The sequence below is a fragment of the Nicotiana tabacum genome, chromosome 19 (genome assembly GCF_000715075.1).
Source record: "Nicotiana tabacum cultivar K326 chromosome 19, ASM71507v2, whole genome shotgun sequence".
Lineage (NCBI taxonomy): Eukaryota > Viridiplantae > Streptophyta > Magnoliopsida > Solanales > Solanaceae > Nicotiana > Nicotiana tabacum.
The window spans coordinates 120,622,232-120,638,951 of record NC_134098.1 but is presented as its reverse complement, the minus strand read 5'-3'; the positions used below and the strand labels follow the sequence as shown (position 1 = coordinate 120,638,951).

The window sequence follows — 16,720 nt, the reverse complement described above, 5'->3', positions numbered from 1 at the left end:
ATGCCTTCTCGGAACTATGTTGTGCGAACTCTCCAAAATACTGCTGTACTCGTATCGGATCTTCCAAAAATGCACTATTTTTGAAGAATCCGACGCGCACCCAACAACATTTTCGGCGAGTCCCAGCAACGTAGCTAAGGAATGAACTAAGCATAATAAATACATCTCAAATGACATCTTTGCGATTATTATTCCTCGTCTTCCTATATAAACAGACCCCAAAAACTAAAAGCAATATACTTTGAGCTTACCATCTCTATTAGAATAACAAGTTTATCTGATCAAAATGGGACTTTTAGTTGCCGTACTTGTTTTCTTTCTTCAATCCTTTCCTCTACTTGTACCAGCTGAAGCCACTAAAACTGCATTTTTACCACTCACAAACACTAACGAAGTCAAAGTGAGATGTGTTAAGAGTGAAAGGAAAGCCCTTTTAAGATTCAAAGAGAATCTCACAGATCCATCTGACCGACTGGCTTCTTGGGTTGGCAAAGAATGCTGCAACTGGAAAGGTGTTTTCTGTGACATACAAACTGGTAATGTCATTAGGCTTGATCTGAATGATAAATCAGGCAATTGCATTTGGAAGAAAAAGGGCTATTTTATTTCTGGCAATTCATCATCTTGTTTGGGTGGCAACATAAGTCCTGCTTTACAAGACTTGCAACACTTGGAATTTCTAGACTTTGGTGGCAATGACTTCCAAGGACTTGCCACTCCCAGTTTCTTGGGTTCTCTTGGAAATTTACAATATCTTAACCTCAGTCATTCATCCCTTATTGGTATTCCTCCTTCATTTGGAAATTTATCAAGTTTACGTTATTTAGACCTTTATGCATATTCGTATCCTTACGATAATGCTGAAAGTAGTTGGATCAAAGATTTGAGTTGGGTTTCAGGTCTGTCTTCTTTGAGGTATCTTGATCTTTCTTTTATAGACCTTTCTTTGGCAACAAACTGGCTTGAGGATTTTAATAAGCTGCCATGTTTAGTGACTCTTCGTTTGCAAAACAGTAGTCTTCACTATCGCCCTTATTCCTTCCTCAACTGGAATATGACTTCTCTTTCTTATCTCTCCCTTTCACAGAATAACTTTGTTAATGCTGTGTTGCCTAAATGGTTGTCTAATGCCACCGCGATTGAGACACTTTATATTAGATACAACGATATTGAAGGCCCCATATCAAATGTTGAGTGGGGTAAACTCTGTAATTTGCGGGAGTTGTATCTAATGCACAATAAACTTAATGGAGACATAAGTCGAGTAGTGGAAGGATTGTCCAGCTGCAGCAACACAACCATAGAGGTCTTACGTCTTGGGGATAACACGTTGACAGGACAACTGCCAAATTCGTTAGGACATTTGAAGAAGTTAAGGATTCTTACTATTTCAATTAACCTGATATCAGGCACGATTCCAACATCTATTGAACATCTTTCACGGTTGGAAAGTTTGCACTTGGGAGAGAATCAATTAAAGGGACCCTTACCTGATAGTATTTTTAGTTTTTCTGAATTAACCTAGTTGCGACTTGCAACAAACGCTTTAGAAGGCAATCTTTCACAAAATCACTTTGCTAAACTCCATCAACTGAAACTTTTATCTCTAGCATGTGGAAAAAGTTTTGCAGTCAACTTGACTAATGAATGGGTTCCTCCATTTAGCCTCACCAGTATCGAGCTTAGAAGTTGCAATTTGGGTCCCAAGTTCCCGACATGGTTGGAAACTCAAAAGCAACTTGAGTTTGTTGTTCTCTAATAACTCCATTTCAGATCCTATACCTCCTTGGCTTTGGACTCTGTGCTCACAATTGCAATGGCTCGATCTATCGGATAATCAGATTGGTGGAACTCTTCCTAGGTCAGTAAGATTTCCAACAATCTCAAGCTGGACAGTACTGGACTTCTATTTCAGTTACTATTATGGTGTCGTGGTGGACTTAAGCTCCAATCACTTCCATGGTTTGTTACCTCTTTGGCCAAATGTGACACATTTGAATCTTGCAAACAACTTGTTTTCAGGATCTATCCCCTTAAACATTGGTCACGTGATGAAACAACTCAAGGTCTGAGATCTTTCTGGAAATGCTTTTACTGGATCTATACCATATTCCATAGCAAGAGTGAAGCGGCTATCGAGATTGGACCTTTCAGACAATCATTTGTCTGGAACGATCCCTGATTGGTGGTATGATTTGCAACAACTTCAGGTCATAGATTTGTCAGGAAACTATCTTTCAGTTAGTATTCCTCCTTCAATATGTTCACCACCTTCACTTTTTTGGTTGAGAGTGAGTCGCAATAACCTTTCTGGAGAATTTCCAAAATCGTTAAGCAATTGCAAAAGCTTGCTTACACTTGACATTGGAGAGAACAAAATCAATGGCACGATACCAGAGTGGTTCGGAAAAAGCCTATTATCTTTGCAAAAGCTTAGAATGACTAGTAATATGATTCATGGAAACATTCCAGCACAACTATGCCAACTTTCTAGCCTCCATATTCTTGATCTTTCACATAACAACTTTTGCAGGTTCTATCCCTTCCTGCCTGGGAAGCTTGAGAGCTCTTAAGTCTGTGAAATTTTACAAGTGGTTTCCCAACTATGGCTATTTCAACTATGTTTTTACACCCAAGATGAAGTTGGTTAAGAAAGGAACAATGATGACATACACCTTTACTTTAGATCAAGTGAATCTTATTGATCTTTCCTGCAACAATCTTCACGGTGAAATCTCGAATGAGATTACAGGTCTCTCAGCCTTGGGCACATTAAATTTATCTTGCAACCAATTATCAGGAAGAATTCCAGAGAACATAGGGAGGATGCAGCAATTGGAGACACTAGACCTTTCCTCTAACAATCTCTCGGGTTCTATCCCGTTGAGCATGACATCCATCACCTCATTGAGCCATCTTAACTTGTCATATAACAACATGCATGGCCCTATACCAACAACATACCAATTCGGAACCTTTACTGATCCTTCATGTTTTGAAGGTAATCCAAAACTTTGTGGGAAACCATTGATTACAGAATGCTCTTCACCTGGAAAAAAAGAAATGAAAAAGATAATTGAAGACAACGATTATGATGAGCATGAGATAAGGCTATGTTTTTTTGTGAGCGCGGCAGTGGGATTTGTTGTAGTGTTTTTGGCGACATTCAGCAGCTTAATGATAAAAAAATCGTGGGGATACTGCTACTTCCATTTCTTGGAGGAAGTTGGAGAAAGAATTATCAGGTGCTGTTTGGCCTTCATGACTTGCCTTTTCAGCGGCAGGAGGACTTAATTTCCATAGTATTATTGCAACTACCTAATAACTGTTTCTGCTATTATCTTATTCTTTTCTTGTTCTTTCTGTTTGATGTTTGTATTAACTCTAGAGCTTTGATTTTATTGTAGTGAAGATATGGCTGTGGTTGTGTATATAAAATAAAAACGATGAGCTTTGTTATTATGTTCCTCCCTTGAGTTTCTCTCTCTGTGTGTGTTTTAACTTGTACAAACACAGTTTGCTTAAATAATGTAATATTACGTCATGTCCTTATCTTTCTTTTAAAATTCAGGAGTCTCCGCGTACGTGCTTTGTTTCGTAACCAACTCTCAATACTATAATGTAATTGATTGCTCTATTTTTTTATTTCTTTCATATTCAATGCTTAGATGATGAATTTGTAGAAGAATTGAATTGGATTCTTTAACAAATTAGTTGATTCAAAGAGTTATTTTGTTAAATCAGTTAAAAAATTAATTACTTTTTCTCAAAATTAGAGGAAATAATTTTTCTTGATTAAAATTCTTAATATTTAGCTCATTCCAAGTTTTTAATATTTAACTATAACAATATATCTATCAAATAACAATTATATGTTCAAAGGATAAAAAAAAATTGATCTGACGTTTCACTTAAAATTTTTTAGTTAATTTTAAAGTCTTAAATATTAAAAATATAATTAAATTACAATTATTTTTCGATATCAAATTTAATTTTAACGGATAAAAGATTGACCAAAATGTCATTGTAATAAATTCTAAAATTTATTGTCCTTAACCACTTTATTAGAGTGTAAAATTTTAAATCCTTGATGTATTCAAGTAAAATACCAACATAAAATTATTAGTATACTGTAACATTTAGTTGAGTCGTCAATATAGGCTTGGCCCGTTGGGCCAGCCCATTCTGGCGCGTGAATTAGCAGGGGTGGCTTAGAATTTGTGGAGCCCATTTAAAAATGAGGCTTTTAAGACCGACCCAAGTAAGCCCGTGACCTGTGAGGCTTGACTGAGGCTGGACTAGGCCGGCCCGTGGGCCTAATAAAAATATTTATTCAAAATATAAAAAATATACTGCCTCTAGTGATGGAAAGTGAGAATTGGGTCTTTACTTAGAGGATCCAAAGCTTGATTTTGAGAAGTTTCAAGAGATGGATGTTGTCATGTATTGGAAGGACAATTCTAGAAAATATCCCGATCTTTCAGTAATGGCGCGTGATGTACTTAGTATTCCGATTACTACTACAGCATTGGTGGGCGTGTTCTGACTAAGTAGAGAAGTTGCATCATCATGAAAATGTCCAAACACTTGTTACTACTCGAAATTGGTTGCACGATTTTTCCCAAACTCAAACTGGTAATATGTTTTTCTGTGAATTTGAATATCATTAGTTTTAAAATTTAATTATTCTTAATTTTTAACTAATTAATATTGCATATGAATTGTAGATGTAGATAAAAGTAAAGATGTTAAGACAACATTGTCACAAGCGGATTCAAATGTGTTTGATGAAGATGATGTGTTGAATATCCCATAATCGCCATGGACGTTCACTTGAATAGTTTGTTTTGAGTTTTGACTTTTAGTGAATGAAATATAGTCTTGTCTTTTACTTTTTTAATGTTTATTGTGATATAGTGGAATAGTATAAAAAGTTATTAAGTTTTGCGATATTTTTCCAATAAGCAGGGCTTTGAACCCAAATACGTTACCTACAATGGAAGTAAATATGTTGGTAACAGAACCTATATTTTTTTAACTTTTAAATATTTATCTCTTTTTTAGGTTAGAACTTAAAGAAAAAATATAAAATTATATTTTAAAAAATAATGGGCTGGCCCGTGGGGGCCGCGGTCCACATAGGAGTGGGTTGTCACGACCCAAAATCTATTAAGGTCGTGATGGTGCCGGACATCGCTGTCAGGCAAGCCAACAATACAAACTTCACTTAATTACCCATTTTAGTATTTTTGAAATCAAAACTTCTTCAATGAAATAATAAAGATAAAACTCATAGAGTAAATAATAAATATTTTTAGCAACTAAATTTTTAAACAATTCACAACAATTTCCAAAACCCGGTGTCACAAGTGCATGAGCATTTACTAGGGAATTAAAAATAAAATACAGCATCTGTCTAGAATACAAATTAGACAAGGAAAAGTATAATAACCCTGAAGGAGACTCTGTTGGTTGCGGATCGTAATACATAATGCAGCTCACATATGTCCCCACAATTATTAACCACACCTCTACACCCACAAGGCAACTAGACATATATGTACATGTATAATAAAATATGCAGCAAGTGTAGTATGAGTACAAAAATAACGTGTACCCAATAAGTATCAAGCCTAATCTCGAAGAGGTAGAGACGAGATGACCGATTTTGACACTCACTATGGGTCAATAATATTAAATAATCATGAAATAGAATATTTATATCAACGTGATTCACAGAGTTAACAGTAATTTTATTGACCAATAGAAATAATTAAATTCCTTCAAATGTAGTAATTCTCAATATATTAATTAAATTCCTTCAATTCCAATAAATTTCTAAATTTATCAATTAGTCTCATTTACAAGAATAACAATAATTCCTTAACAAGCAAAGGTAATAATTCATTAAATTTCAAAGATTTTCGATTTATCAATTAGCTTCACAAGCTGCAATAAACTATTAAGGTATCGTGTGATTATTATTATTAAGCACGATTTCTGCCGAGGACGTACGGCCCGATCCAGAGTGTCGTGTACCCTGCCGAGGGACGTGCGGCACGATCCATATATGCATCTATCATGCCGAGACGTTCGGCCCGCTCCACAAGAAAGGAGGACATTTTCCTATGTACCTCCGGAATGAGAGTGTATTTATTATAAGATAAATTCAGGAGGAAGAACAATTTCTCTTAACAATTAATTAACTTAAACAGAAAATCAAGTATATGAGATTTCCATCAATCCATAGATGCATCTATCCTGCCGAGGCGTTCGGCCCGCTCCACAAGAAAGGAAGATATTTTCTTATGTACCTCCGGAATGAGAGTGTATTTATTATAAGATAAATTCAGGAGGAAGAACAATTTCTCTTAACAATTAATTAACTTAAACAGAAAATCAAGTATATGAGATTTCCATCCTTTAATATTTTTATCTAACAATTCACAATATATATATATATATATATATATATATATATATATATATATATATTAATTAAACAAAGAATATAATTTACACAAGTAATTCATGCTTCGAGTCCTAAACTACCCGGACTTTAGCATTAATAGTAGCTACGCACGGACTCTCGTCACCTCGTGCGTACGTATCCCCCATAATTAGCAATAATTATTTAATTTTTAATCACCTATGAGGAAATTTCCCCCTCACAAGATTAGATAAGAGACTTACCTTGTCTCAAAGTCCACTTTCCGATTACCACGTCGCGTTTTCATATTTGAGGGGAGAATTTTTTTTTATTTGTAATAAGCATTACTATAGTGGGATTTCAAAAAAATGGGCTTCATTTTTTAAGCTTCTTATTACCTGCAGGAGTCCCACTGCCATTAGCACCTTTTTTAGTACTCCTTGAGCTAATCCCTTATTGTTTTCGAGCATTAAGGCGGTGAGTGCTAAGTACTTCGATTAATAGTTTGCAGGATTTCTAGAATAGGAATAGGCTTTTTCCTTTCTATTTCTTGCGGGCTATTGATTTCGGGTAGAGACTTTGCTTGCTTACTTTCACACTTCCTTCAGTGAGCTACTTAAGGTTTAAGGTAAGGGGACACCAAGTGGGCCGCACCTCTGAGGACTCAATATGAAACAGAAAGGTGTTGCACAATTCGGTGCCGAAAAATCCGAAGCTATCCAAATATTTTACAAAATAATTAATACATGTTCAAAAATTCTAATTTAGGAAATTGAATAAATTACCCTAACCAAAATAATAAAATTTCTAAAACTCACCCCGATCCCACGTGCCCGGATTCTGGAAATTTTTGGATGAAATTATTACCCAAAATCTCAAGAACTCAAATATATAATTTCTACCCAATTCCATAACTATTTTCGTGGTTAAAATCTCATTTTTATAAAAATCTAGGTTTTTCATCTAAGCCTTTGATTTCTAAGATTTACTAGTTATAATTTACTTATAATCTATGTATTTAACTCAAGGGGTGTAGAATTAACTTACCTCCAAGTTGTTAGTTGAACTCCCTTCTCAAAAGCTCTGAAATCGCCCGAAAATGGAGGAAAAATGGACTCAAAATGTCTGAGCCCCGATTTTTAACCATTCTTCCAAGCAGTGGTTTTGCACCTGCGGAAGGGGTACCGTACCTACGGAAAATCCTCGCAGGTGCGAGTTTCGATCGCCTGCCCCCTCTCTAATCTGCGTGCACTGCCTCGCACCTGCGCGTTCGCAGGTGCGCCAAAATTCCGCATCTGCGGCGGTGGCCTCCCCTTCCCTTTTTCCGCTTCTGCGCATAAACCTCGCATCTGCGAGAGTCGCACCTACGGCTGTCCAAGCGCAGGTGCGAATGTACGAGAAACAGAAGGCTTCAGTTCTTCTTCAAATTTCTAAAATTGATCCGAGCCTCGTCCGGTTAAAACTCGGGGCTCCCGGGGCCCCGCCCGAACATACCAACAGATTTGAAATTATAAAACGGACTCGCTCGAACTCACGGAACATGTAAAATAACATCAAATCTAAGAATCTTACCCTAAACCAAATTGATTCAAACTTAATATTTTAAAGTTCTTTAATTTACTTCCAATGCGCCGAAACATACTTAAACTACTCGGAATGACACAAAATTTTGCGTGCAAGTCTTAAATCACTATACGGAGCTATTCTTAGACTCGAAATTCCAAACGGACCTCGATTACTCCAAAACCTATTCCAAACCAATTTTAAAGAACTTTAAACCTTCAAATAGTTGATTTTCACTATTATACGCCAAAACGCTCCTGCGTTATCCAAAACCCTATTCGAACATACACCTAAGTCCGAAATCATCATACGAACCTATTGGAACCGTCAAATCCCGATTCCGATGTCGTTTTCTCAAAATATTGACTGAAGTCAAACTTGGCCTTTTAAGGCTAACTTAAGGAACCAAGTGTTCCTATTTCAACCCGAACACTTTCAAATCCTGAACCAACCATTCCCGCAAGTCATAAATCATTAAAAATACATACGAGAAGTTTTATTTAGGGAAACGAGATTCTAACAGTCAAAACGACCGGTTGGGTCGTTACAGATGGGCTGAGCATTATAAGGCCCATCAAAATGGTGGGCTAGCCTAAACCAACCCGTCAATTGCTAAAGCCCACGTGGGTTGAGCTAACCGGGTCCGGCCCATATTGCCAGCTCTAATATTTAAGATTCATATTGAATGTCTACAAAGATTTATATTAATATATTAAACTTCTATCTTAGCTAAATGTAAACCTTGACCCAGAGTTGGAGGAAACGAAGTCTTTCCTAATCTATCTCATAGTATTACTGAAACAATATGGGCTCTTCTCGAAGGAGATTCTGCTAATGTTACAGCCCATGTTTTCGTACGTACGAGTACGTCGTAAGTCAATTGACGTAAGGTCAGAAATGAAATCATATTTGAAAAGTTTACAAAGTAAGTTAATCATGTTACCTCGGAAGTTACAAATACTGAAGATCATGAACAACAAGTACAAAGAGGGTTGGAAGGTTCAGAAGCTAAAGGAATTGAAGAAAATAATATTTCGTCGAAAGTCGACAAGTTGGGAATGTTATAACATGTACTTTTGGGGTGAGACCAGGGTGTTTAACATGATAAGGAGGTTATGTTATGATTTATGTTATTCGTATAATAGTCGTGTGTTATGTTTTGAAGTCAAGCGAGTGGCTGAACAAAAGTCGATGAAAGTCATCACAAGTTACATTCATAAGTTTTACTGAAACTTTGGGTCAAATGTAACTGCGATTTTCTCCCAATATACTTAGAGTTATAAGGTGTTCCACCCATCAAATTAAAGATCTATGAGTCTATTTTTTAACTCATTAAACCGTTTTCCAATACAATATTGGAGTAGAGAGATATGAGCGTTTTTGCAAGACTACACAGACTGTCACCTACTTGCTTAAACGAGAATCCAAAACTAGGCCAGTTTGGGTCGCCCAAAAATGGACCAGTTCGAGTCGTTAAAAGAGGACTTTTTAAAGGCCTATCCCCTTCATATATTATGCTGATAATAGGTCAAAATAACCAGACTTATCCCTGCAAAAAAATCCTCCCAAAAAATTTCTCACAAACCCCAATTAATTTTCTCTCCCTTTCAAGTTCTAATTGGAGGTAAAGCCTAGAGTTTGAAGAACCAAGATAGGAGCTGAGTTATCCAACAAATAAGGTAAGTTTACTGCTCTATTTCATCCATTTTGTTTTGCTGTAGATGCATAGTAAGTCATTCTATATTTGTAAGAACTCACGGGACTGTTTTGTGGACTGTTTTATGGTGTTGTTGGGCTGCGTGTTTTACTACTATTTTGTGGAGTTTTGAAGGAGCAAGGGTATGGAGAAACACCACATAAATGCAGGATGTTGGGTTGGTCGTTCGTCGTAATATTTTTGGGTTGTTGACACTACTACGGTGGTCGTTTTGTGTATGAAGAGATTGGGGTGTGTTGGGCTATTTTGTAGTATTTTGTGGTGTATATAAGGTTGAAAAATAATGTATACATATTGATATTATTGTATTCTTGTGTTGTTGGTATTATCTTGAATTTAGAGGAAGTAAGGATTATAGGGGAGTTGCTGCCCGTTTTAATACAAAATAAACTTGTCGTTCGTTGTGCGATAGTTGTACCTTTCGTAACTTAATAATACTATTATTATCGTTGTTGTAGATTAAGGTATGAAGAGGCGAGTTCAACTTGGTGATTGGAAAGATTGTGATAAGGTATGTTAAGGCTAAACCTTTCTTCATTTTGGCATGATCCCGTAACTACATGAGTTTGATAACGAAGCATAAAGAGAAGTTCGTATTTCTGAACTTATGTACATTATCCTAGTCTCATAAGTTACAGTATTGTCTCTTATCGGGACTTCATATTCAGTTTAGTATTGTCTTCTTTTAGCCAAGAGAGCATAGAGTATATATATACACAGTATTACAGTATTTTCACCACCATCGAGCTATAATCGATGGGCAGGCCCCTATTAGGCAACCTCTGATCAGATGGTAAGTTATATACCGAGCCTACTGTGGCCGAGCGCCTATGAGCGAGCCCGTAATGGCCGAGATACAAAGTCTAGTATGGCCGAGCGCCTATGAGCGAGCCTACTACGGCAGGGCAGTTACACATACCGAGCCTTATAGGGCCGAACAACTATTTACATATTATATGGAGAGAGTTGAGTCAGTATCAGTAGGTAAGCGTATCTTCAGATTATTTTTGACTCCCAGTTACATTCAGTTATTATATCAGCAGTTCAGTTTCAGCTTTCAGTTATTCTGCTGCCTTACATACTCAGTACATTATTTTGTATTGACGTCCCTTTGCTGGGGACGCTGCATTTCATGCCTGCAGGTCTTGATAGACAGATGGATAGACCTTCCTAGTAGACAGAGCCAAATATCGGCTTGGTTGGTAAGCTCCACTTTTCCGGAGTTACCAAGTCTAGACCTTGGAGTCCGTTTTATATATACAGGTTTGATGGGTAGGTCGAGGCCACTTTCCCGACCATGATACGGTTCAACTATCTCTCACACACACACACACACACACACACACACACACACACACACACACACACACACACACACACACACACACACACACACACACACACACACACACACACACACACACACACACACACATATATATATATATATATATATATATATATATATATATATATATATATATATATATATATATATATATATATGAGTTTTGGATATTTTTACCCCTTAGATGAGAGAGACGATATTTTCAGATGATTCAGAATATGGCCTCATCGGCCTAGGTTGAGGGTTACCCCTCTAGAGTTCACAGTTACAAAGTGGTACGCTCGGGCCGAGTATGGTACCGGGTGCCGGCCACGCCTCTTCAGGTTTGGGGCGTGACATAATTTTCTTTCCTTAGGTGTCAAATGTGATTGATCCGACAGAGTTAATAAATCTTAAAAAGTTATATAAATATTATCTCATCCATACCAATTTATTTTGCGACTTGGACTTTGAATAATTTTGATTTAGGGTTTTAACTTTGTGAGTTAGGCAATTATCCTTTATACTAATGACATGCTTAATGGTCTAAATCATGAAGTAAAAAAGGATCTAATTCTTTTTTCTGCTTCTCCCTTTTTTTTGTCAAATAAAATTTAGTGACTTCAAATATTAAAAAAAATATAATTTCACCAATCAAATTTAGACAGTCGAAACCAAATTATTTTGCTAGTAAACTTTGTGAGTTTGAGGATTAGTGCAATTTCAACAACAACAACAATAATAACATACCTAGTAATATCCCACACAGTGGAGTCGGGAGAGGGTAGTGTGTACGCAGACCTTACCCCTACCTTGTGAGGATAGAGAGGTTGTTTCCAATAGACCCTCGGCTTAGGAAAGCATAAACACCACATTAATAAAAATATAGATAAGAAGAGACAGTACCAAGAAGCCATATAAAAATAGAATAAAAACAACCAACACTCAGCCCCATACAACATCGTTGGTCTGACTACCACTCTGTAAAACTTACCCTTAAGTTTCGGTGGCACCTTCTTGTCACACAAAATAATGAAAGTGAGTCTCCATTTCATCCATCCTGCCCCAATACGATGTGCGACATCTTCATCAATCTCCACATCCCCCTCAATAATAGACCCAAGGTACTTAAAACTCCCTCTCCTAGGGATGACCTGCGAGTCTAGCCTCACCTCCCCTTCCTCTCCTTGAGTCTCGCCGATGAACTTACACTCCAAGTATTCTGTCTTGATCATGCTCAACTTGAAACCTTTAGGTTCCAGGGTCTGCCTCCATACCTCTAATTTTGCATTCACACTGTCTCGCGACTCGTCAATCAATACAATATCATATGCAAATAGCATGCACCACGACCCCTCCCCTTGGATGTGGCATGTCAGTACATCCATCACCAGAGCAAACAAAGAAAGGCTGAGTACCAACCCCTGATGCAACCCCATCATCACGGGAAAATGGTCTGAGTCCCCACCCATCGGATTAGTGCAATTTCAATACTAATAAATTTGTAGTTGTAGTCGTCCATCATTATTTACCAATAATGTAATTTCTGGTATAGAGAAACTATTTGTTTGGTTGGAGTTTTTGTTGTTAAAATAAATATTTCATATCACTAATGAATTCACAGTATTTCTACCTATTAGAAGGCTCTTGATTATTAATAAATAGAAATTAGTTCTCTTATTTATCGTATATTGGCTTATTTTAACTCGAATTCCTCGTCTAGCTTCACTTTTAGAATAATCAATAGTATTGGATCCAAAAATAAAAAGAAGAATAAATAGTAGTAGTTCTTTTCGTTAAAAAAAATAGTAAGTAGTACTTCAATTTCTTCCTTTAGTGACTTGAGTCCAAATCTAATGCTTAGTGTTAAGACATTAAAAACCTAGAAATTTGAATTCCTATAAAGTAATTCAAATATTAGTACTTTAAATTATATATGAAAAGTTTTAGTTAATATTAATATCCAAAATATTAGGACTTCCTAAAAATGGAAGTTTTAATAAAAAATTTTTTAGTTGATTTCAATATATAAATATTAAGAAATTCATTAAATGACTATTTTTCCGTGTAAACTTTATATTTAAAGGATTAAAAGGATGAGTAATATTTCGCTAAGAGTCTTCGTGCGCGTTGTGCGTGCACTTTTATCATTGAATATACATTTTTCTAAAATCACATAAATATCATTAAAAAATATGCTTGAGTTATAAAAATAATTAATAAAAAACTTTTAGTCTTTAAAAATGATGAATGCTATTTGAAATAAATCTTATATCACAAAAGCCCCCAAATACTTATTGAACAATTCACATATTATTGAAATTCACTAAAACTATATGAATGCCACCTTTTAAACTATTTATCTATTAGGTTTATAAATAAATAAAAAATAACTAATATCTTTCTGTGTTCCCTCTAACATATTGCAATACATGTGATCATGATCAATATTCAGACTCTATAATGTCAGATTACATTGAGTATATTGTTGTTGTGGTGGTAGTCATAATCAACATCAATTTTTATGTTAAAAAATTGTATTTTCAACTGTAAGAAATCTGAAACAATAGTATATATATGTACAAAATTTGCATGCATATCTATATATTAAATTTAAACTATTGTGATTAAGTAGTGTTAGAAAAGTGATGTTAAACCACTCATCCCTAAGGACATTACTTAATAAAAGTATTGGAAAGAAACTTTTTATGTAACTATGAAAATATTGATCGAGATAAAAATTTAGAATGTATGATAAAATCGTGCAATTAAGTATAAAAAAGCAACAATATTATGAAACAGTTGAAGATAAAAGATATTTTAATTCTCCAATAGAATTTTCATGATGAGAAAAGATAAATAATGCATTCCTAGAATTTCTAGAAAAAGATTATAGAATCCTAGAATCATTTGCATTAAAATCCTATTATTAGTTGACTTCTTTATTTACGTTAAAATCTTGGACGTATTCAATCATTTATTTACTCACCTAGGATTTCAGGGATATTTCCCTAAATTTCAAAACTAATAAATTCTTTTATATAAAAGTTGAGTTCAAGTATTAAGTATTAAAAAATTAATATAGAAGGTATTATAGTTATATTAATATAAGGAAGTATTAATTTATAGAAGATCAAATCTTAATGAATTTTAAAGTCCTAGATATTAAGTCTTTTTACATAGTTCAAATAAGGAAAGATTTAATAATAAATTTTAGTTTATTTTAAAGTCTTAAATATTAGAAAAATAATTATAAAAGACTATTTTGTTCAATGTGAACTCTATTTTTAAGGGTAAAAAAGGCGAGCGACATTTCACTAAGGACCTTCGTGCTTTTAATATAATACTAGCTTTAGGGTATGTGCGTTGCACGTGTATTTCACGTCAATCAGTATAAAATATATACAAAAAAAAATTAATGTATATATTGAAAAAATAGTTGAGTTCTTCTGAATATTCAAAAATGATGAATTTAGTTGAATTAATTAAATAATAATTGTAATTATAAATATTTTATTATATGAGATACAAATATGTTATGTTGTTATATCTAGCCTAACATTTCTTTAGAATGCGAGTAACATAAGTTTGGGCTACCAATTTTAAACCAATGACACTAAGTATTTTTATAAATAATACTTGTTTCCTGATCGTTTATCTAGTAGATGCACTGCTACATCCCAAAATATATTAATTCAAATTCTAATCTATTAAATAAAGCAATTTTTCATAAAACTCTAGTCATCGAATTAGGCCAGTCTTGAGAAAACTGTTTTTTACACAAATTTTCTTAAATCTTCATTCAATCATATTAATTGAATTTTTTTAATATGTTAAAGTTGGAACATTAAATAATAACTTAGCAATTTTTCATAATACCCTTGTCACCTCGTATGGGATCTCCAGCTGAAACCCTTGGAAATCGAAACAGACTCAACTGATGTACTCAAATGCCTTGATCATGGTTATCCAACGTATAATACCATTATTCGTGATTGCAGGTGGTTGATGCTCCAACTGGAGAAGGTGACGGCCAGGCATAATTTTAGGGAAGCAAACCAAGTGTCGCACCTTTTAGCGAAGGAAGCTTCCAAGCAGTCCAACCTAAACCAAGTCAAGATTTTTGCTCTTTCCTCCTCCCTTTGTTGAAACTCAGTTTTTGGCAGATAGAGGTGGAACTTCCTATGTCAGACTACTTTCGGATAATATATATACTAAGTTGGCTGAACTTGGCAATCATAATGCCGTAAGTGGCATATCTATGTCATGTAATGTGACTAGTTCTTAGTATTAATAATAAGTATTTCAATTCCTCAAAAAAAAAAAAAAATACCCTTGTCACCAAATTAGGCCAGTCTTGAGGAATTGTTCTTTACACAAATTTTCTTACATCTTCCAATCATATTAATTGAATAATTTTCTTAATATGTTAAAGTTGGAACATTAAATAATAACTTAAATATTTGAAAAAGAGATCTAGTGCATTCCTAAGATCACCATAAAAGGAAATAATTAACAATATTTTTATAATTAAAGATATCAAATAATGGCTACAAATAAATAATGAACCTTTAAAATTACTGATATTATTTTGAAAATTAATTTATCATCAAGATTCTGAAACAAATATTTTACGTAAAAAAATGGAGGTAAGCTACTTTTTATAACAAAAGAGATTAAAAGTTTAAAAACTTGCTGAACATAGGAAATATGTGGTATATGGTAGAGAATTGCATATATAAAGATTGATTTTTCTCATCGAAAGGAAGGTAGTAAACAATGTATTTATTATTACTATAGATTATAAGTACAGTCAGTTTTTCATTTCCATGAAGAATAATAAATAAAATTTGATTTAATTTGTCAAGATTCTAAAATAAATATTTTATGTAGGAAATAAATTAAAGTTACTTTTTTATAACAAAAGAGATTTAAAGTTTAAAACAATTCTGATTTTTTTCTTTTCACATCTTGAATCTTATTCTTTTTTTTTTCTTTGATATTTATGTCTATTTTTAACATGGTAAAAATTATTTTTTGTAACCTCGGTACATATTCTTATCTGTTCAGCTGTTCTTTACACAAATTTTCTTAGATCGTCATCCAATCATATTAATTAAATAATTTTTTTAATATGTTAAAGTATGGAACATTAAATAATAATTTAGAAATTTTTGAAAGGGAGATCAAGTGCATTCCTAAGATCACCAATACAAGGAAATAATTAACATCATTTTTTTATTAATTACAAATATCAATTTATGGCTACAAAAAAATAATGAAGCTTTAAAATTTATGGTAACTTTTTGAAAATTAATTTATAATCAAGATCCTAAAAACAAATATTTTACGTAGAAAAATAAAAGTAAGCTACTTTTTATAATAAAAGAGATTAAAAGTCTAAAAACTTGCTCGACATAGAAAATACGTGGTATATAGTAGATAATTACATATTTAAAGATTAATTTTTCTAATTTAGATGAAGCTTTAGTAAACATTATATTTATTATGACTCTAGATTATAAGTAGAATCGATTTTCCATTTTCATGAAGAATAATAAATAAAATTTTATTTAATTTGTCAAGATTCTAAAATAAATATTTTATGTAGGAATAAAATAAAGTTACTTTTATTATAATAAAAGAATTGAAAGTTTAAAAACATGTTCTCAGGTTGAGTCTT

The 16,720-nt window shown here is 33.9% G+C and overlaps 1 protein-coding gene across 1 annotated transcript; it reads left to right on the top strand.

Annotated features, from left to right (window-relative positions):
• Positions 1 to 286: 286 nt before the first annotated feature.
• On the top strand, positions 287 to 3,294 carry LOC107831860 (uncharacterized). Its single transcript, XM_075239312.1, has 4 exons — positions 287 to 1,451; positions 1,774 to 1,962; positions 2,119 to 2,445; positions 2,534 to 3,294. Exons 1-4 carry the CDS (start codon positions 287 to 289, stop codon positions 3,292 to 3,294), a joined length of 2,442 nt encoding a protein of 813 aa, XP_075095413.1.
• The last annotated feature ends 13,426 nt before the right edge of the window (positions 3,295 to 16,720 follow it).